The following is a 23,305-nucleotide window of genomic DNA, read 5'->3' on the forward strand; positions in this document are numbered from 1 at the left end:
CTCTTAGGCCAAATTCTTAGTTGTAGATTGACTTTCAAGGGAGCCCTTCACTTTTCTCTCTTTTGCTGACTGCTTCCTCATTCCTTTCCCCAAGGCCATACTGCTTGCCCTCTTCCTGTCCCCTTATGCCTCCCTAGTTAGATTCAAAAGCCTTGTGTACTTCAGGCATCAACAGCATTAGATACCCAGTTTCACTTTGAGAAAAGACTAATTGGAGTTTTTGTTTCTCCTAAGTAAGTGTTTTAAATGAAAGCCCAACGTTAAAGAAAGTGCTGTTTCTTGGTGTTACACTGTGAGCTCGATGGTTGTTTAAGCTTTGTGGTTGAGTCACTGGGAAGCCTAGCGCTGTCATAGAGGTCCCACTGCTGTTCCTAAACCATCCACTACAGTGCAGTGGGTGTGACCAGGACAAGTCTATGTTGCAATGATCCCCAGCTGCCAGAACAGTCTTTAGTGTAGCCTTGAGGCTGCTGTATCTTATACTGTGGACTAACCTAGTCTGTGATCAGCGAGCCAAAAAGAGATGATTGAACCCAGCATTTGCTTCCCCAAGAGCGGCTTGAAGGTAACCCCAGTCAAAGCAGTGCAAAGTAGCCAGCGTGGACTTGAGAATCTGACCTTTAGTCACAGGATATCTACACTGCAGTTAAACACTCCTGGCTGGCCCATGTCAGCTGACTTGAGCTTGTGGGGCTCGAACTATGGGGCTGTTCAGTTGCAGTGTAGATGTTTGGGCTTGAGCTGAAGCCCGGGTTCTGGGGCCCTCCTCCGTCAGCACAACTAAACAGCCCTGTAGCCAATGTCCACCTCAGCTGACATGGGCCAGCCATGGGTGTTTAGTTTAATTGTAGTGTAGACATACCCAGTATGGACATACATGGGGGGAGGGGAGATGCCATAGAGTATGCAGCCCAAAATTACACTGTTGACATATCACTTTACAGACTCGTTTAGTTGTGTCTCCTTTATAAATTCCTCATCTATTTCTGCATTACTGTTTGCCAGTTTTCTCTTCCCATCTGATATATCTATAGTTATAGTCCTTCAGATGTATTAACCCACGTACTGCCCAGTAGCAGTTCATTTGGTTACATTTTTTGCATTCTTTGTCTATTCTCACTGATGTTTGCAGCTCCTCCCAACGTTAATATCTTGTTAATTTCATTAACCTGCTTGTGATGGAGGTGTGTACTAGGCTCTTTGAGGCCCCTGCTGGAGGCCTTGCGGTCTGACCCCACCCTGCCCCAGAAAAAAGAGCAGTAGAGGTGGGTGCTCCAGCCCTGCCTAGAAAGGCTGCTGGGAAGCAGCCTATCAGAGCTCCACAGGCTCAGTTAAAAGGAACTGCAAAGCCTGAGCCAGGTCAGTTGCTGGCTGGGACCAGAAGGATGATGATGGGGGGAAAGTGGCCTGAGCCCCAAGGAGATATGGTTCAGTACTAAAAGCCACAGAAAGGGGCCAGAATTTAATCAGGCTTAGAGATGGGTCTGAAGGCCCCGGGAGAGGGCCAACCATTGTTGAACCTTTTACCCTGGAAGGCATTCGTTCATGTATTTAGACTGTGTGTGATTCGGCCAGAGGGCTGGGCCACTAAAGATCTGCCTGACCAGCTTAACAGCTGGCAGGAGGTGCCAGGAGCAGAGACAGAGAGAGTGAGTTCAGGTTCGCAACTGACTGACAGAAGGTGCTCACAAGAGGGGAGTGCGTCACACTACTGATTACTCGTTTCCAGATCATTAATGAAAATGTTAAATGAAATGGGATGTAATCCCTCACACAATTCATTACATTACTGTTTATCATTATTGGTTTATGAGCTTTCAGGAAGCTTTTAATCCATATTATTGTGTTTCCAAGCCAATTTGTATTACTACTGGGAGTAAAACATTGAATAAATGTTTTACTAAATGGTAATGTAGCAGGCCAAGTCTTCTCCTGCCTCAGGGCAACTTTACACATTACTGTGAACATACAACTGCCCTGATGCTGGCTTACCTGGCCAGAGATAGATCACCCCATTATCCTCAGGCAGTGGAGAGCCACCGTAATAGCATTGTCCTTTCTACAACGAAGGTAAAGTGTATGTCCCAGCTGTCCTAGTGGTCCATTAGTGCTATTGGCAGATGGTGGAGGGCAGAGCATCCTTCAGCTTAGACCAAGCTAAGGCAGAGGCACGTCAGGACTCAGATGGGGGCACATAAGCGACTTAAAGTGCTCCTCATTCTCAGCTAATGTGCTAGCCTGTTATCTCTACCATTTCCCCTTCACCTACTAATGTTTTAATTCTGTCAACAATCAAAAAGCAGCTAAGTTTGCCTGGTAAGATTTGTTCTTTGTAGACCCATTCTGCTATGTGCGCACGCGCGTGTCCATCCATCCATCTCCCCCCCCCCTTAGATGTTTTGTGATTACGCCTCTCCTCCCTCCCCCCCCCCCTTTTTTATTTTTTTTATTTTGCTAGTGACAATCGTTAGATTTATGAGGTCAATAGTCTTTGGATGTTTGATCAAAAAATCCTGTCCAAAATGTAAACAAAAATGTGCAGATCTCAACATGTAAACAATACCTATTGGTCGGACTAGCTGGATCATTAGACCTAGGGCTAAAATAGCACTGGAGGGCTGCTCAAAAAAGGTAAGTATTTTCCAGTAGGTGAAAAAGGGAGTGAGGTTTCCCCATGCTTCTCCCCACACCTTTTCTACTGGAGGGAAAGTAAAGAAGGCAGAGAAAGTGAGAAAAAGCATGCAACTGAAACATTTTTGAAGACCAAAATATGTTCAGGTTTCAGCTTATTTAAAATTTGACAAACTGAAGATTTCACAAAATTTCTGTTTCACCATAAAGACATTTTCTACTGAAAAGAAAATTGACAAAGTTTTCAAGCAGTTCTCGTCCTCAGTCTCAATATTTATCCAATGTGTCTATTGAGATAGTTGGTGGAGCAGCCTTCTGAGGGTTTAAGGCGGCCTCAATAGAGAACAAAATAGCTAGACAACTGAAAAGATACTAATGGCAATGGAAATATACCATGAAATACTGCTATCAGTAGGGCAAAATATGCTACACAAGAGAAAATGAGATGACAGAACACTTCGCTATAGGCAACACAATTGAATCATCTTTTACATTCAGCACTTATCCCAGACAAAGCATTCAAAGTCCACATCAATGATTTAAACTGAGGTGGAATCCTTCCCCTCCTCCCCCCCTCCCACCTTCCCTTTTCTGAAACCCAAACAGTTGAAGATTGCATTTTCAAGCTTAAATGGAAGGGCTTGAATGGAATTTTCACCTCCTAAGTGATGAAAAGTCTCCAGGTCTACTATTGTAAATTGTGATGATGATACATTCTATATATATCCTGACTACTGAATACTGTCATCATACATGTATCTACATTATCTTCGTTACCATGAACTGAGCACAATTTTGTTATGCATCTATTTGTCCACAGTCAATCTCAAACAAGAGTCCATCCTCAATATCACTGAATGCAGAGGTGACAGACTCTGAGAAAATTGAAAAGACTAAATGTTTGACATGTACCTGGCAAACAGACAGATAGCTTTGTCTCATTTAACATTGCTTAGGAGCTCTTTCAGCTCTTCCCAAGTATTATATGTAAGACTGCAAGGTTTAATAAAAGAGACTATAATGAAACCAGCCAGGCCAAGGCCCTGAATAGTGAATGCTCCTGAGACCTCAGAGATGAATCTACTGCAGCAGCTGTGAAACATACATACAAGCCTGGAAAATTCATCTAGACTACCTGCCGTAACTGTTAATTTGAAAATAATCCACGAACATCTTGCTCATTGACTGGGTATTTTATCTGTACTTCAAGAAATGCACCCAACTCAGAGTCAATTGTGGGAGCCTGACTGTAGACAGATTACTATGAAAGACTGAACATTATTTGGTCCGGCACACCATTTATAGGGTTACCAACTGATGGTACACAGTCATCTGAAACTGTGCCACACCAATGAGGCAGTGACATTTTCCAAATGTAGCCATCCATTATTATTATCACTGCAGAACTTACTACAGGCAACCATCAACCTTTCACTTTAAAGCCATGTGCAGTTTAGACATTCTAAAGCAGCATTCTTGAATTGAAGTTAAATGAGGAATGTAGAATAGGGATAGGGAGGTGATTTTACCTCTGTGTATGGTGTTGGTGAGACATACCGGAATACTGTGTCCAGTTCTAATATTAACAATTTAAATACGTGTTGGAAAACTTGGAGGGGGTGCAGAGAAGAGGCACAAAAATATTCAAGGACGAGTCTATGAACCTGAATGATGAGGCATATATTACATGAGTATGTTACACATCTTTGGTAACACTCTAGTGTTCATAGCCAGTTGGTTGCCAACATGCTAGTCGAAGCAGCAATTTCAAAACATGGTCTTTCTGCCTTAGCAAATAGGTGTTCCATATAGAGATTCTGATTGCAGTGTGGTAAAAGGAGTGAGATCTCTGACATACATATCCACACACACAAACTGAGGTTAGTGTAGGAAAGTTTGTAAAGAGATGAATCCAATAAATTGGTGGCAATTAGAGCTAGTCAAACATTTTAACATTGAGATGGTCATGACATTTTGAATTTTAACTACAAATAGTTACACTTTGGCAAAACTACTGACCTGTTTTCTTCAACCCAACTAGATATCTGAGATGGGATTCTGGGGAAATGATTAACAGCTACTGCAGTTAGCATGGAGCCAGGCTAACCGGGGAGGAGATCTGATGGCTGTTAACAGCAGACAGTTAGTCTGGATTAGTTGTTAGTTTAATTAACTCTAGAACTAATCATTTAGGAGACCTGATGCAGACAGAAAACAAAAAAATGTTTTCTATGGTAATCAAATCTTGAAGGTTGGCACATAACCAATGTGAACCACGACTATTAAGTTTTCTCTCTGTGATTCGAGATTCTGGGTTTCCTTCTCTTTCCTCTATCTGACATTTTCCTGACCTCTTCTCCACCTCCTTGTCCCCTAAGTATTCAACTTGGATTTGTTTTTAATGGTTGTATTTGTTGCTTTTTACACCAGCCTGCTATGATCACTGACTTGTAAAACTGTGGTATGAAGCCTTGAGGCTGAGGCGTGCTTTTGTAACATCCTTTGTGCTACCCACTAACACCCTAACCTTGAGTCCCAAAGGCTTACACTGTACCTGCATATTGCACCTTCCCCAGTATAACTCTTTCCTTCCACATTCAGAATTGCGTCACATGGAAAGTGGTGCTTTTAGCAGTTTTACTGAAGTAATGCATCATATAGAAATCACTATTCTGTGAAGGACACCAGCATGACCATAAAAATTGTGTGCAGGGCCTGAGATGGGGTTAAGTAGGAACTATTACTGGTATAAAAATTGCCTTCCTGCATGAACTGGAGAGCAAGTGTATGTCTGTCAGACAGAAGAAAAGTTGTCTTTAAATTTCATTTCCTGCTCATCTTTTTACTTTCTTTGCACTTCAACACTACCCTGTGCTTCACGGCTCTCAAGTTGTGCCTATATTGACAGCTGAACTTACCCTCTCCTTTGTGCCATTGCTTAGATACTTCATGTGAAAGAGCTACAAACACTATAAAAGTTGTCTCTACAGTTCCGTCATGTAGTAATATGACCATCCGAAAGGTGGCACTGTTGTATTATGTTTTCCACCTACTTTACTAATATTGATGAGTTGGTGTCTATGGATTCCAAAACTAGTCATCAAAGTTAGAGGCAATTTGTTTTTAAATAATACCCTAAACTTTTGTCTGTAAAGCATGTATTCTAAGTAGAATTTGTTATGATTTTAAGAGAGGGAACTGTGATAAAAGCAAATAAAAAATCTACCAACTATTAAAAGGAAAAGCCAGAGCTTGAAATCAGCTGAGTTACAACAAACCAAAGTCTCTCCTCAGCCATGCATCAACTCTATCCAGGATTAAGTGACCATTTTTTAAGTAGCCAACCACATTTGGAGTTCTGGAAGGTTAATTTTTCTTCATAGTTCCAGTTACTGGAGTTTACTGCAGTTAAAACTAATTCACTTTTTGACTTTCCTGTCAATGTTGATCTGCTACTGCTGCAGAGAGACAAGATGAAGCGTAACTCATAGGCAGGTGGTAAAAGATCACAGATGAGACTCCTTCCACAGGATCCTACATCCTTATGAATGGATGTAGATTTGTACATAATGTGTTGAGTAAGTTTGTGAGATTCACAGTGCTGTGCTAGGGACATACGTTGTAGGAAAAATATTTTGTAATTAACCTTTCTTTCTTCTTGTTTCAGACAGGAACACCTAAAATGACACGAGATGCTTTTTTTACAAACCCACTTTTTTCTAATTCTTTTCTGATTACAGTGGGAGAAACTACAGATGACAACAAGTGAAAGGAGGAAGATAGTCTGCTCAGTTACATTCCATATTATTGCTATTACCTGCGTTGTTTGGTCATTGTACGTTTTAATAGATCGGACTGCCGAGGAAATTAAGCAAGGCAATGACAATGGTAAGTGTCTTTATCTCCTTCATTGCTAACATAGTGAGGGACACATTAGAAATGCAAACAGATATCAAGGCACTTTTTGTTTGTAAATCATTGCAAAAAGGATTATGTGGAATTGATTTGATGACAAAGCAAAGGACACATAATTCAAATTACAAACCTGGTTTTTGCTGAATGTTTTCTTTCCTGTTGTGCAAAGAGAAAAGAGATCACAGCTCCGTGCACCCATCACAACAGCTAACCCATTCTTTTCATTTTACTTCAATAGCTGGACATTTTTTGTAAAGCTGCAATTAAAAATTGATGAGTGAAACTCAAAAAGTTCAGTGTAGGTTCAGTTCACAAGAGCATCAAAAGCCTTAAGCTGCTTACCTATTGAAACCTCTCTCTTCTATAAAACTGGGGTAGAAATCTTGCAACAGGCTTTCTTAAAAGATTTCCATCAAGTTGACTTCCAGACACAGCTGGAAACACTGCATGAAATTCACCCTTATGTATAAACATGACAGCCCTTAATGTGGGAATTAAGTGGCACAGAGGTCCTTTCCTCTGCACACAGCTGGATTTCATCCTCTGTTGACATCCTCTGACAGCAGCTTTTGTTGTGGTATTTCAGCACTTCTGATTCTAGTGGGAACTCAGATATGCAAAGATTCAGAAAAACAAGGGGAGGGAGGAGTTACTGGGTCAGTTTAGAACAAAGGTAGTCAATTATTGTTTGTTAAGGTCCAAATTTCTTCATCAAGGTACAGACAAGGTCCAGACTGTAGAAAAAATAATAAAAAATAAATAAATGGACCCTGAAATCCTTTTAAAAACATTTGGCAGTCTGGATTTGGCCTGTGGTCTGTCTATTGACTCTTACCCCTGGTTTAGAACCTTAAAAAAAGTTTTGATTATTATTTCAGTACTACCACTGCTAGTAGTATAATAGTCCTTTCCTTGACGCCACCGTCAGGATTGTGACATTGTTGTGCTTGAGCGTGTTTGGGATCTGTAATGAATGCAGCACTGGATTTACATAGATGATTTGTTTTACAGTACACTATAGTGGGTTAATGAACTAAGCAGATACTGCCAACATGCTTACAGTATACAATACTACAGTCACAAATGCTATGTTTCTTTTAGTTACAAGAATCCATTACGATAAAAATCTAACGCAAGGGAGCAAATCCTGGCTATGGATATGACCCTTGGCTCTCAGTGAAGCTAATGGGGAAATAGGGTAGCACAATCACAAACAGAATTTGATCCACACATAGTGGCATTTAGTTGATTGGCTTGGACCACCTCTTACTGCAGAAAATTGCAAAGGTTCCATTTGTTACAGTGATGCAGCAGCAGATCCACTCTTTTTCATATTGAAATTCAGAACTCTGATTTACTACCCAAAAAGTTGAATGCTAGTCAGGTAAAATGGGAAGATGGGGGGAAATGCTTAAAAGTATTGTTTTCCCTGCTGCTGCTTGGAATAGCTGATTTTTTAATTTGTTGTTTAAAATATTTTTTTAAAACCCTCTGCATAGCATACCCATTATCTTGTTACAAGAATGCTAAACTATGGGTTTAACATAATTAGGCCTCCTCTTCTGATCATGACTACTAGATATATGTATACATATATATCAGAATGAGATAATATATATATATAATCATAATGATCACATCTTTCAAAACCACAGGTCTGTGCATTAAACAGCTTCAAAGGCAAATCAAGTCAAGCAGTCTTGACTACTTATAGCACTTTATAACAAATGGCTTGTGGAGAAGCAGCTTTTTCCTCTTCAGTCTGAAATGACATTGACAACACAGCAGAGTCCTCTGTAATAGGCTGTAGAGTTTGCACCAAAACAAAACAAAAAACCACACACACACACACACACACACACACACACACAGAGCTTTATGTTGCAACAGCTGTAGATAAATATTTGATGATACCTCGATGCATGCCACACTCTTTTTGAATGAAATTAAGAGGCATAAGTAAAGGACTAAAGATGTGAATAAGTCCATTTAATTTTCCCATATCCCTAGCTGTTTGGGGTTTGCTTTTGTGTTTTTCCTCAAAAATATCATAATTCTACTATTAATCTAATCACTAATTTTTTTTAAGCTTTCACAAGCTATTGCTAAAAGACAAGTATTTTGTTGGTTGTTTATCTGAGGATAAGAAGAGCCTTTTATCTGTATTTAAGAATTCAAATTTCTGGCCGAAGAGAAACAATTATTTTCTCTTTGCTAACAAAAAGCAGTATCAGAAACAAGTGCTGCCGTGTCCGGGCAGTTATTACATTAACCATTCCTTTTGGGCACTATCAAGTGTGAATCAACACTGTATTTCAATCTAAGTTTGCTGATTCTATTCTACTCGTACTCAGCATTGGTCCAATTCAAACAGCCATAGATAATTTGGACAATTCTTTTCTTGACTGGAATGGCCAGGCGTGTTCCATTTCAGCTGTGAAGCGTATTGGCACAGCTGTGCAAGATTACCCTGTACAAAGCCTGCCACCCCTATAATTAATTCCCTATTCCTAAATTCATCCAGATGTCAGAATTATTGACAAATGGGAAGGAGGAGAGTGATTTAAGACTTTGCTTTGAATCAGATCCTACATCAAATCATTTAAGTAGTCAGCACCCAGGGACACCAACATTTTTGCTGACTTAGGAACTGAAAATTATATATTGTTTTCAAAATGTCTGCCTGTCTCTACCTCTACAATTTGCATGCAAAAGAGAATTTTCATGTACGAGCAGGTACATTCAAAGATGGGGCCAATCTGCAACAGTTCAGCACCTTTATAGTAGGAAAAAAGAAGGTAGGAGCTACAACTCCAGTCATAGAAGTTTTTATTTTATTTTTTTAAGTCCCTGTATTCCAGCTAAGCAACCTTACCTGACCGAAATGCACAACCTAAGAAAAGTTGTATTCTTTAGAGTAAACTCCAGTTGGGATGGCTCATCATCCATATTAACTGCTAAAATGCCAATATAGTGACTGGATTGAATAAGGGGGTTTGAAAGAAGATCATTGCCAAACTCAAGGAGTTAAAGTGCCACAAAAGGGCCAACTGTGGATCAAACTGAAAAAAGTTGTTCTAAAACATTCTGAGTTTGTTAGCTTTGACATACCACACCAAGGGGCCCTGCTATACCAATAATGGAATGAAACCACTAGGCTAGTGTAAATCAGCATAGCTCCATTGCCTTCACCCGAGCTACAGTGATTTACTGCAGCTGAGGATACTGCCTGGTGTGTAACTTTTCAAAATTAACTGCACCTGTCAGTGGTGATAGCAATTAGGTAGGATTTTCAAAAGCTCCTAAGTCAGTGTTAGAGATGGTCTCCTTATTAAGACAATGACAACTACTCCTGTCACTTAGGTTAGGAACATGTGCTCCTAAGTCACTTTGATATTCAAAAGTGCCACCCTAAATAAAGTTAGCACTTATCAGCAGTTTTCCATGATAGGGCAATATCTTAAAGACCAGTCTGCAGTGATTATTTTCATGATAGCACGCTTACAAATATTTTTCTAAGGAAAGCCAGTTGCAAAAGCAGCTAAAACAGATGGTTAAACTCAAATTACATCCCTAGTGGTTACACCTAAGACTGGCAGTTGAGCACCTAGGGCTGACGTATCCTTCATGGAGTACCTCTCTAATGACTCCCAGGTTCCTCAATTTCTCTCTGCCTCATTTTTGCCATGTGCAAAACTGACATACCTCACGGCATACCTCACTATCCTATTTCTAAAGCAGCTTGATCATGATTTGTACTTTAAAAATCCTTAGCACATTTAAAGATCTTTCATATGTGACTAATAAACTTATTTAAAGTCAAATATCTAGAAAGCAGCACTGATACAGAGGCTTATGACATGCATTCCAAAACCCCACACCTGCACATTATGTATTAATACCAACACTGTCGTCATTAGCTCTGATGCAGTAATGCACAACTTCCCCCATTTTAGTCATACTACAAGAAACAGCTGCAGTGATATTAATTATCCTGTGATTATAAAGCTGTTCCCAGTATAGTAATAATTGATTTTAGAAAGTTCTAAGACTATTCTAGACTAAAGTGAATCCTCTTAGTATTACTCATATCATTACTGAATTCAAATTCTCTGTTCTGTAGCTTCTTAGTTTCATCACCAATAGAGCCTTTTGTGCAAGTATAGCAAGACCTTTCAAGAGTTTAAGCTGACCGCAACGGGTGCAATGAGCAAAAAATGTACCAGGAGCTGTAATGTTCTTGTTTAACTCAGTAGGAAAATAGCAATTTATTGATTTAGGAGAAGGAAAAAGCACACAAAGAGGCATAAAGAACAAAAAAGCTGATTATTTACTAGATGGATCTCCCCACTAATTTTGCTATTGAGCCAATGCTACAGCACCATAGCAGGGGAACATAATGGTATTGCAAGTGCCATTGCTCAGTGAGACATAAAATAGGGTGTGCCAGGTATTCACTCAGGGCATATTTACATAGAGCCTTAGTGTGTGGCAAACGAGGATGTAAGTCTACAGTGCACCATCTTGCTGCAGAGGAAGTGGCCATGTGGACCTTGCTACTGCCCACGATGAAACTTTGTGCATGGTAGTAGGGTCCACAGTGCGTAGCAGGCTACACACCCTGGCTTGTGGCACACTTGGGTCTCCCTGTAGAAAAGCCATAAAGCTTCAAATCTAAAAAAAAAAAAACCAAAACCCAACACCCCCCCCCCCCCCAGTATCTTTCATGCTAAGTATATTTATTTTATTACAATAGTAGGGCCCAAAGCCCAGTGATCTGGCTATTCCACTTAATTCTGTTCTGCTTACGTAAAACACAAACTATGGACATGGGTAGTCAAGGGACACAAGAGTCTGCTGCTTGTATTAACGACACTATTATCTTTCTGTTCTGGGACCTGATCCTACATTCATTGTTAAACCTAAAATCACCTACATCTGCTAAATGTTTAGAGATATGATATTGTTTCTCTGCACATTACACTTATTCCTTGATCTATGGAACAGCTGCACTGCATGTGTGTGCTGAGTGTATACATACAGTACATAAAGCATTCAGGATCCTTTGAAAAGGATAATGTCATGTCATGTCACTATTATGCAGTACAGGGATGCATAAAGGAAACAGCAAGACTTTATGAAATGACGATGATACTAATTGTAACTTGTTTATTTGAAAGGTGTCCTTGAATGGCCATTTTGGACAAAACTGGTTGTGGTAGCAATTGGGTTCACTGGAGGCCTAGTCTTCATGTATGTACAGTGTAAAGTCTACATTCAACTGTGGCGCAGATTGAAGGCTTACAATCGAGTAATCTTTGTTCAAAATTGTCCAGACACTGCCAAAAAACTGGAGGAGAAGAACTCTTCATGCATTCAGAACTCTGAACTCAAGGATGCTGTGGTAGTGCCAGTATCACAGACAGGTATAAACTCACAGCAATCAGCTGAAGAAATGACCTCTGAGGTCATGCCAGTTTGACAGAGGTGGCATTGTTTCTTTATGGAAGAAGGTGTGCGTGTTTTCTACACCACAGCCACTACGGAGAGCAGAAACAATCATGCATTTTAAATAAAAGAACAAAAATCCCTGACCAGGGAAATGGATACAATGAAGCAACATGCATTACTTATGGAATGTGACCGTTTGTGAAGTAGTTTCTCAGTTAGTCAGCCAGGTGTAGTGGAAGTGTAGAGAACACAACAGAGAACAGTTCTAATAGACAATGTCAAACAGATATGACAAAATGACCTTTTTAAATTGGATGACTGACTAGAAGGAATTAGAAACAGACTTGCTGTAACTGTTCTGTTTACAGAAAAAAAACAACAACTTTCCATCTATTTGTTACTACTAGGGATCTATTTGCTGATCATCATCTTAAAGATACACTTCAAAGTGAAACCATTAAGAAGTTAAACTTAAATCAAACAGACCTGTGCCACAACATTCACTTTCTAAATCTCAAAGTAACCATTACATAGTTGTATGGCTACACGGGAGCCTCAATATTTTGGCAGCCATGTAAGCTGAGGATATGTGAAGTACACATTTAATGCTTTTGGACAGGTGTTTAATTTATTTTGCAAAATAAGCAATTTCAACAAGCAGCCTTCAAGTCCTCTAATTACCTCAAACCCTTCCTTGGTCCCATAAAATACAGGTATTATTTAGCCCCCAATACTAAAATTATTAGATCTACATCTTGAACAACAGCTTTAGTGCTGCTTATCTTAATAAGTAAAATAAATGACACTTGTTAACGGCTGAATTAAAATGAACTTACTGCCAATATAGGTAGACAAAGTTTTTCTCCGAAATGGTAAAAAACAAAGTGTAATCAGAGGCCTCACAAGTTGAAGCATGCAGTCCACCATAGTGAATTTAATGGTCATTCCTAGGGCTGTGAGTGTATGAAGCCGGGGAGTGGATTTTTTAAAAAAAAAGAAAAATCTCTCTATATATATTTTAGAGTTCATGCTGCACATGAAGGTAGTCACAAGAGAGCATATCTGGACCTATTAAAAGATGTCAGTATCACCCTGTTCTGATTTGACTGAGAAATTATCCTCTATTCAGCATAAGATTGAGGTATTAGGGATTCAACAGTTCAGTCGTTAATTTTGTGTTTTGATCATATTCATGTAAAACTGGTGTGAATAAAAGTGCAATAGATAAATGAATGTAGATAAAACGGTATCCCACAGAAGTGAAACAAAGAATTTTGTAATTCACTTCCAATTGCTGTGGTGTTTATTTTTGGGACAGGAGAGCCAAAGCAGTCAAGACGTACTTGTGCATTTGTTTGGGTGAGTCTGGAGCCTACACTAATCTAAGGCTCTCTTTGATCTTGTTTTTAGGAAATGGGGGGAGAGGGGAGGGAGCGAACAACTGGGGACAAGAAATCAAACAAATCATTTTATAGATGTAAAGTACGAAGCAGAACCTACCCTACAGAATGTAATTATCCTGAATGTTCTAACCTTGAAGCACTGTCTGGTTATGTCAAGTTGTTTTACAAGTACTGTTCAACTGAGGCCTAGCCGCAGTTCAAAATATTAGGAGACATACTTCAAATTAAATTGTCCCTTGAAGAGAATGTAAGGAATGGATGAGGGGAAAGGGAAGTATTTAATGTAGACTCAAAAGCCCATTCAACACAACTGTAGTTCTCCCATTGACTGCCGTGGGCTTGGACCAGGCTTTTAATCCCCTACAGCATAATCGAGACCCTTTGCTTTCAGTTTAACATTTTCTGGGAATTTATCAGTTTGTTAAATAAAATTAAAAGAAAATGAAAAGCTGCCCAAAAAAACCCCAACCTTTTCTGATTAAATATTGGGGTAAATATCACTTTAAAAAAAAAACTTTCAAAAAGCTCTTCTGGATCTGACGTGTATTCAGCTTATACTTTTCAACCCATTTTAGCATGAAACGTAATTCACTAACTTTTAGCCATGCTCCCTGTAAAGCTGGAAATATGTATGTGGTGGGCATGGGATTGACAGTAGTACCTAAGCCAATGCTCAAGTCATTCCCATACTTCTGTCCTCCCTCTTGATGCAGAGATGTTTGCTTTGTAAACTGGGCTGCCCACGTTTCCGTCTCTTCTTCTGGACAGGGCCCCAAAGTAAAAGAGATGGAGGCAGCAGCATAGCGATGATGACCTTGTCTCCGCCCCTTCTTCCAAAATTCAAGTGAAAATTGGTAAAAACCACATAATGGCTTTTGTAAAACCCAGAAATTTTTCAGTTAAACTGCTAAAAACTGAAGGGCTTTAAGCACTATCAAAGTCACTTCTCGTGCCCTCTGTCAGTTACAGATGATTTGATGACTTTTAGAGAGACAAGGTGGGTGAGATAATATCTTATATTGGACCAACTTCTGTTGGTGAGAGAGCTTTCGAGCTTACACAGAGCTCTTCTTCCAGTCTGAGGTAGAGATTTAGCTATCGGCTGAAAGCCACATTTACATAGTAGGACAAGATTGTTTCCAGTAAAAAACAAAAACATTGATTATTCACATTGAGGTGTTATGGATACGGGCTTGCATAAATAACTTCACATGAAAATGGGTTCATGCCTGTAAGTACCAGACATCTCATCTTAAAACATCTGCTATCCTTGTCCATCACATATCATGTTCTGTATTAACCCAATCACTACAGTCCACCTGAGAAGTTTATGCCACAAAACCCACTCTATTTTTCACTGGCAATTATTACTTCATTTCATAAAAGAAGCATTAAATTACTGTTATTTTGAGTAGAAGTTAAAGATCAGTATAAATCTACCTATCAATTAGTAGCTAAACCGCTGAGGCCGGGTAATAAACTGTAGTCCTCACTTAGGCAAAACATCATTCGCTTCAGTGGAATTTGGACTGACTAAGAACTGCAGGATCAGGCTCTGAGATGAACACTCATTGTGAGCTGCCCTTTTGTAGATGTGGTCAGTCCCAGGTAGACTGCACTGAACACAATGCATATGAAAACAAATTCTGCCTTCTCGCTTGAGCAACACCCTACTTACCTCCAGTGGCAGTTTTGCTTGGATAAAGATTGCAAAATTAGTGAGGAATTTTGGAACATAAACAAGCGTGTCCCCTATGTGGACATGGACCTCTTTTTTCCAGGTTTCTTAAAATTTGTTTCCATTTCCAGAACTACTGCTTTCAATTATTCAAACAGTTAGTGACTTTGCAGCAATTACCTTTGTGTTAGTATTTTTACCTAGTCCAATGGTGCTATCTCACATATCGCTATAGCTGAAAGCAAGTGTTTATTTTCCTGGCCTATACACAACAATACATTCCCCATCACCTTTTTATAATTCTGTACACTGCACTGACACTTCATCTCTGAAGAAAATATTTTACACTGTGTAATACTTGGAACCAGAGTTATTCGTTTAAACCCATTTTCTTTTCCAAAAAAAATAGTTGTTTTTTTGTGAGTGAATATGTACTGAAAGAGGGGGGGGGGGCCTAAGGAAAACAAAATTAATATAACTGCTAATTGTTGTAGAACAAATTTGTATTTGTATTAAACAAATGACTTCAAACCATAGCAGTTTTATATGTATTTTAAGTGGTATTATACTATATGTGGTAATATCATCTCTTAAGTTTCCAAAAGAAAAACCATTTTGGTTTATTGCAAACATAAAATCAACTGTACAAGCAAACATGCCAAATTTAAGTGTGTCATTCCTTCAGCAGGACAAAGAACATTTTCACATCCCATTTTTCTACATAGGCAGAATTCCAAGCACTGTTATAATTGAATTTGTTGGGATTTTAGGAGAGGGGGCAGAACGATGGAATCCTCTCCAATTATGCATCAAGGAAAAGCCACTTTGCACAGAATTCCAGCAAGCATGGGACCCATCATTTTCAAATGACAGATTGCTAGAAACACGCGCTGTTATAGTTTGGATAATCGATTTGAAACAAAGCAGTCCAATAGCTAATGACATCTAAGATGTTGGAGCAAGGATGTTCACATTAAATGGTATCAATTGCCTGCAAGACCAATGGATAACTGTGCTCCATGAGAGAACATGTTCTTAGGAGCTGCAGTAGAAATCATCTAAGTTAGTATTGCCAAAGCATCAAGAAAATGTCATAGTTAATCAGAAGATCTACTTGCCCAAATTTACCGGTACAAATGGAAAAAAGGCATCTTTTTTAAATAAAAAAGACTGAACAGCTTTTCTTAGTCATGATCATTTATATCAATTAATGTATACAAATACAGAGCTAAATTTATTTTAAAAGTAGAGGATTCTTATGTCTATGCGGGGAACTTAAAGTAATATTAGACACTAGTCAACGTCAAGGGTAACCTTTTAGTTCAAACACATTGGCCACTTTTTCTTCTAGCTTTTCAGAAAAATTGTCCTCTGCTAATGTTTAGGCGGCTAAAATAAAGCTTACCGTGGAACTTCGTTGTAACCTTAGAAAGGACCACCATTCCACCCTTAGGTAGATCGTCATATAACTTGGACTATGGGTTGTTCACTGTGCCTGAGAATTTATTCTCAGACCTTTTGGAAAGATGTGTGTAGTAAAAAGATGGAGCATCTACTTCTACAGTTACACCGAGGAAACAGGAATTAAATATTTTAGAACAGGCTTGTTTGTTTTTTCTAATTGATGCCACTGAAGCTCTTGGAGAAAGAAAAATTGACTAGTTTTTCTAGCTCAAAAATCATAGAATTGTGGCTCATTACTCCTTCAAACTTACCATATAGTTAAAATTCCTTAGGAGTTAGTGCATAGTCTGTAATTTGAAGAAATTAGGTTGTTATTAAGCAAATTTACACAGGAATTGTTGCATCAGAAAGGTTCCTATAGCCTGACATGCTAACTGTATCTCTCTCTCTGAAGAATGACTCACTGTAGTAACAAAGCTAGGTGGGTTTTACTAAAACCAATTTAGCAAACAATAAAAGCTCAGTAGCTCTCAAAGGGAAAACAGCTAGTACAGGCAGTTTTGCAGAGAGCAGCTCTAGAAATAAACCAATCTGAAAGGAAGCTCAGGGGGAAGGGTTTATGGAGTATTGTTAGCAATCTCACCTCAACGTTTGCTGCTTATCTTTCGAAAGCTGCAAAATAAATAACAATTTTGGACAAGACCACATTACATGTGTAGGGGGAGTAGCATGGTGACCCTGTCATTCTCAACTGCTGCCCTTCTTGATTGGATGTACCTTCAGGCATATAAATCAGAGCTGACAGCATAACAGAGATTCTTTTACCTCAAATGGCACAATAGTCCATATATATTAGAGCAAGGAATGAAGGACCAGTATTTTAAGTCCTGGCTCTTGCTTTAAATGTTGGTTTAGTAATTCTATTTGTTCATGAACTAATTACAGAATGACACAGTTTTTCCATTTATGTAGAAAATTGGTCAATGTATTTGAATTACAGGTAATTAAGAGTTACCCTGATTATAGAACTACTCAGTAGCAAATCCATAGTTAAAGTTGTAAGCAGAGTTTTATTATATGACTCATGATACTACACACAGGGTATTTTATACCAATATACACACATTTTTAAGGTAACAGTTTAAGTGTGGGTGCTTAAAGTACAGTTCTACTCTGTAGAATAGCTGACTAAAATGGTATTGTGAGACTCCCTCTTAGGAACTTTTTTTTAAAACCTTACCTTAACATTTTCTTTATAGTGAGAGTCTGCAGAGCTATTATCATGAGATGTCCAAAAAGAGTGGGGAACAAAGTATAAAGGATGAGATAATGTCTTACTCTATTTTTTTTTAAATATATCAGTTATGGGGCGAATACTAGCATGCAGGTCCCTTCCTCCGATCATGGAAACTAAGGCAGCCGTCACATTTATAATTTCTAAAACTTAATGAAGATGTGGGGGAAAAAAAAAAGACTAGCGGGGGGCCCCCCAATCTCCTTTTTGTATGTTAGATATCTTTCAGGAAGCTTCCATGGCTCTGAATGAATGAGCATGAATAGTTGAGGGGGGCAGGAGGGAGAGGACTCCTATCTTTGAGAGCTACTGAAATGTACCAATTTAGTCAGCTACTATTTGACGCCACAACCGCAGTTTCTTTTCCCCTGCTTGATTCCATGGGTGCATGCTCTTATTTCAGAATTAGCTTAATCCTCTTTGATTAAACTAATTCAGAATAAGGCACTCTTGTTTGGGGGAAAAAAAAAGAGTCCACACATGGCGTTGTTGAGGCATCATTCATTTGCTTTAAATTCATATCCTATCTTATTCAGGCTGTATTAATTTGTAGACCAGCCCCTTCTGAAGTTCTGTACAAAATTTGTTTTGAGTCCCTCTAGCTAAAACACTCAAACACCATTAAAAGCAAGTACCTATACTAAATTAAAAAAAACAAACAACCCTTAGACATTTGGGGGAGAGAGAAAAAATCAGCCCACACTGTGTTCTTTGAGTGGGGAAAAAAAAACTTCTTTTGCATTTTCTAATTAAAAGAGCGAGATAAAGTTTAGTTATAAACACAAAGTGCCTCCCATCTACTGCGGTTAACATTACAATATTTATAACCACTTTCTACAAGTAACATTTCCCTAGTATGCCCTATATAAAGCAGTCTATAACTAAGCATAGAAAACATTGTAGTAATTAGGCAAAATTTTCATGTTAATAGCAGCCACTGTATAGATTTTCATTTAAAAGAGAGTGTAAGTGCAACAGAACATCAAAGCATCCTTATGGCATTCGTCTGCATTAGGAGAAGTAATAGGCTCTTCAGTTCAGGAAACACGCCAGCTGGCTGTAAAGCACAGTAGTTGTCAAATATTACTGGAAAAATGACATCCGGGAATTCCATATTCATTGTCTCTCAATAATATTCTCAATCTGGAAATTTAAAGTCAGCCTGAGTTTCTCTCTTCCATTATTACCATAAAAAGATTCTGCAATCAAAACTTACCTGACAAATAGATGATGTGCAAAGCAGAATAAAATCCAGCTCATTTTCTTGTACTAAAACGTAATACCAATTTGTGTTTGTCAGTCAAATAGTCATGCTATCTGTTCCCTGTGTAAGATTCTTGCCATTTTTATAGTAATTTTTCTGGCTACAATCAATATAAAGAACATTTTCTTCTTAGGTGGAGAAATTTTCTTTTCCCTATGTAACTTTCTACCTATACAATGGTCTAAGCAGCTGAAGTCTACATGGTAGCAAAAAAGGAATACAGGGTACACGAGATTACATTTATATCTAGTTTCTCTTTAAAATACCTAACATATGGACAGCAGGTATGACCAATTATTCAAGACTGCTCAACTTTGTCAAGTTAACCTTACAGATCATACATTTGCTTTACATATTGCCTTGTGTCTTACTGAACTTGTTTCTGGAGAAAATTAGACAGTTAATCTAATATTCTCCATGACTCCAAATAGCATATATTTTTTTTTAAATGTTTACACGAATGCCAGTTTAATACAGTGCTATTAAGGGCACCACATCTTTTATAAGCTAGCCTTTCAAGTTATGCCAGGAAGAATAAGGCTTGTTGCCCCTTTTATTCATCCCATTAAACAAAATGCTTGCAGTGATTCTATCCCCAGAATGAAACATAGAGCTTGTCTATAAATGGAAGTTTCAACTAAAACTGGTTTAAAAAAAAACCCCAAACCTGCTCTGTGGACACACTTCTATTGATTTCAGATCAATTTAGCTTTTGCTTGGAAGGTTACCAGTGCAAGCTAAGCTGATAGGACAGGTTTAAATAGAGTTAAGAGCAATTATACACCGCACTGCATCAGTTTAACTAAATCAGTTATCACACATCTAGTTAAGACAATACAGGGTGTGTAGAGCAGGAAATAAAACCTTTAGCATGGATGTGCACATGTTCAGCCTTAGGAATGATGGGTTAACTAAGCAAAGGTGTGAAAGGCAACCCTTAGGGGACCCCCCACCTGTTCCTCCCTAGGAACCTTGCCTGCTGGCTCAAGGCTTCCTTGGAGAAAGGATTTTAGGGTCCTCCCCTCTCTGACCCACAGCATGCTTCATCCGAGACCCTAGGATGGAGTTGCCATCATAGTCCAGAGGGGGCAGGAGTGCACAGAACGGGCACCCCTCTCCCAGCAGCAATAACAGCACAGGCTCTTCCCCCTCATGCCCACTGGCTTTCTACTGGACTGGGTTGCTGGGGGGCTCATTTTAGCACTGCCAACCTTGGGTGTTGCTGCTAGCATGAGGGTCCAGCATCTCCACAGCTGGCTCCACGTGCCCTGAGTGGAGGGCACCAGGAACAGCTGACTCACGGCTTCCTGTGGCACTGAGAGGAGTTGTCATGGCAGAGCCTGGCAGATAGTGGGACATGGGTGCCAGCCGAGCTCCCTCACCTCACTACTCACCCTTCCTCCTTGCTGCATCTAAGGATCCTGCTGGTCCCCAGTGCTGAGAGGAGCGGCCATAGATTCTGGCAGGTTGAGAGCCCAAGTGCTGGCTACACTCCCAGCCGCCACATGAGATGTGCACTAGCTACCAGACTGCTGTGTGGCCATGGGTGCAGCTAAAGAGAACAACAGTGAAAGGTCATTCATACATCTTCCAGGCCTCTCTAATTTCTCCAGGTCTCTTCCTTGTAGCATTGTTTCATTTGAGTTTAAGAAGCAGGATGGTTAATTCTGAATTACTGACTAATCCAGTTTAGTTCAAACCATAACAGTGCATGTTCCTTCTGTCTGGCAAGAAGGAAGTTTTCCGGTTTTTGTTTGTTTTGGTTAACAATAGAAACTTACTGTTCTGCAAGGTAGCTCACTGCCCAGGGCAGGAATTCCTCTACCCAGACTACATACAAAAGAAAGCTGGTAAGTAACTGAATGAGATTTGTGGAGAATCGGCTGGGAGGGGTCTAACAGAACTGACACACAATTGCATAATGTACCAATCACTGGAAATGAGAGGCACATTAGTTTCAAACTATTCTAGATTTGCCTAATAGTTTCCAGCTTTCAGTGTTGTACCCAATATTGCCTCCCATTTCGTCATGAGGAAAGGAACGATACCTGTGAGTGGGGAGTCCTTACACCATGAGCCGTGCCCCACACACTAAAGCTGACTGAAAGCAAGAGGTTTCGTTTTGGATTGCATCTTCTAATAGCAGTAACAGCCGACTCTGGCCACGGCTGGTCCTCCCCTGGAGTCTCACACAGAGGAATAATCAAACCCCACATCGTAGAGGGAGACATGCCTAGCACCATAAATCCTTACATCTTAGCCTTGAGCACAAGGAGGAGACTTTGGTCATATTGTTGAGCCCCAGAAAGCCTTTTTGTAAACTGAAGAGAGAATGCATGCAGATGCAAATGGTACACAATATCCACTAGGCCCAAGAGACAAATGAATTCTGGATTCTATAAAGTAATCTTACCTTGAGTTTCTGCACCAGTAAATTTAGGCCCCTGAAAACATCCCACACAACTGTGACAGCATGGCAGGTGTTTTTCTGCAGATACCCGAACTGGTAGTTTGGCCCAACAGAACACAAAAGCATTTACTACCACACTTAATATTGGTCAAGTCCATGTACTTTATCCACTGGCTGAGCTTCCTGGCTACAAAACAGAGACACTTGGGCCTTACAGCATGAGAGGATCCAGGGAGTCCCCAGTCGCTTCCACAGGGATGGGAGCACGCAACAAAATGAGATTGTCAGGTCTTCTCCAATAGCCTTAAGCTCAATTTTTATGTATTTCCCCATGAATGAGGGATGGGCTGGATACTTGATCCATACAAATTCCTTTGACCTGAAGATGTTAAACTGCCCACCTGCAAACTATCACCTATTTGACAAGTCTCTGCCAGATCCAGCAGCATCTCTTAAGGATAAACCCTAGGAAAGCTCACTCCTTTTTGTGACTCAAGAGGCATTTTACAATGCCACAAAAGCATCCCTATGTAAATGTGTTAGCAATACAACAAATACTAATCACCTAGTTCTTATGCACCACTTTTCATCTGTTTATCTCAAAGTGCTTTACAAAGGAAATAAGTATCATCAGCCCCATTTTACAGATAGGCAAACTGAGGCACAGGTGACTTACTAAGTTTACACAGCAGGCCAGTGGAAGAGCTGGGAAGAGAACCCAGGTATCTTGAGTCTCACTCCAGTATTCTACCCAATAGCCCATGCCAAATAACCAACAGCGTCTCAGCTTAACAGTGATTACCTCAGTCTTTGTAATGAAGGCACTAAAATCTCTTACATAAAAGGGTTAACTGGCTATCATGGGCAACAGACAATGGTAAATATATGCACATAGCCTTTCGTGGTAGAAATACATTCTATCTCTACAGCCCTAGAGTTAAAGGCTTTTGTTGAACTCATGCAGTTGTTGACCTAGGAGCCCTTTTGATGATCAAGTTATGGGTATCCCGTATCAATAAATGGGGCATTATACTTCTAGTCTGACTTACAATTTTTAGCAACAAGCCAGGACCTGTGCCCTTAAAGGAAGTGGGTGAAGAAGATTCTTCCTGCTATTTTCTCCTTTGCTTTTTCCAAAATCTGACAAGGACTTTCCTGAATCATGGATCCAAGTTAGCCACAAAGAGAGGTGGAGGGATGCGTTACAGAAGGCTCCAAAGCCTTCCTCCAATTTTTGAAGCTCTTTTCAAGTGTGTTAACATGAGGCTGTATGAAAAACCTGCTTCTCTAAATGTCATTACACGAGCATCAGCCAACATCTGCAAATGCACCATTTGCTGAGGTCTGGTTGCTGGCTCAGTAAAGAAAACCTGGAGACGATTGATATAGGGACAAATTTAAGTTGCATATTTAGTACCATTTTCTCTTAACTTAAAGCACACCATAGGTAATGGACCACATTATGGGTAAAGATGGTCTGTTGTATAACAGTATCTTATCTACTTTGTAAAAATAAATGATATTTATGTTATTATTTTTATCATCCAATGAGTGGGTACTACCAGAAAAATCCAGCCCTCTATCCCATTTGCCAAAACAGGTGGTGCACTGTCCCACAGCCATTAGGGTAGAGATAACTATTCCCCACCAATCCATAATCAGAGGCTTGCACTTGGAAGAGATGCTAGGGTGGAAGAGGTAGTGGAAAAATGGGATTTTTTTTGAAGTTTTTTATTTTAAAGCCTTCATTGCTTTTTCTTTAAGCACCACACTGAGTCTAACATGCTGCTGGCTGAAATCTCACTCTCTAACTCAACCAATTAATCAAATATTCAACCAGCCAGGTCTTCTCAAA

At 39.6% G+C, this 23,305-nt stretch overlaps 1 protein-coding gene across 2 annotated transcripts in view; it reads left to right on the forward strand.

The window, feature by feature from the left end:
- Positions 1 to 13,411, forward strand: part of MARCHF1 (membrane associated ring-CH-type finger 1) — a 256,179-nt gene extending 242,768 nt beyond the window's left edge. The window contains exons 7-8 of one of the 2 annotated variants that reach the window (XM_067551796.1): positions 6,372 to 6,519; positions 11,727 to 13,411. In XM_067551796.1, the coding sequence (XP_067407897.1) occupies positions 6,372 to 6,519; positions 11,727 to 12,028 (450 nt within the window). In that variant the 3' untranslated portion in view covers positions 12,029 to 13,411. The remainder of the gene's footprint in view (positions 1 to 6,371; positions 6,520 to 11,726) is intronic. The other variant, XM_067551797.1, reaches the window with a different exon arrangement.
- Positions 13,412 to 23,305: the final 9,894 nt, after the last annotated feature.

This window comes from Emydura macquarii, unplaced genomic scaffold (assembly GCF_026122565.2).
Source record: "Emydura macquarii macquarii isolate MOO-44397 ecotype Brisbane River unplaced genomic scaffold, CSIRO-AGI_Emac_v2 contig_1363, whole genome shotgun sequence".
Taxonomy (NCBI): Eukaryota; Metazoa; Chordata; order Testudines; family Chelidae; genus Emydura; species Emydura macquarii.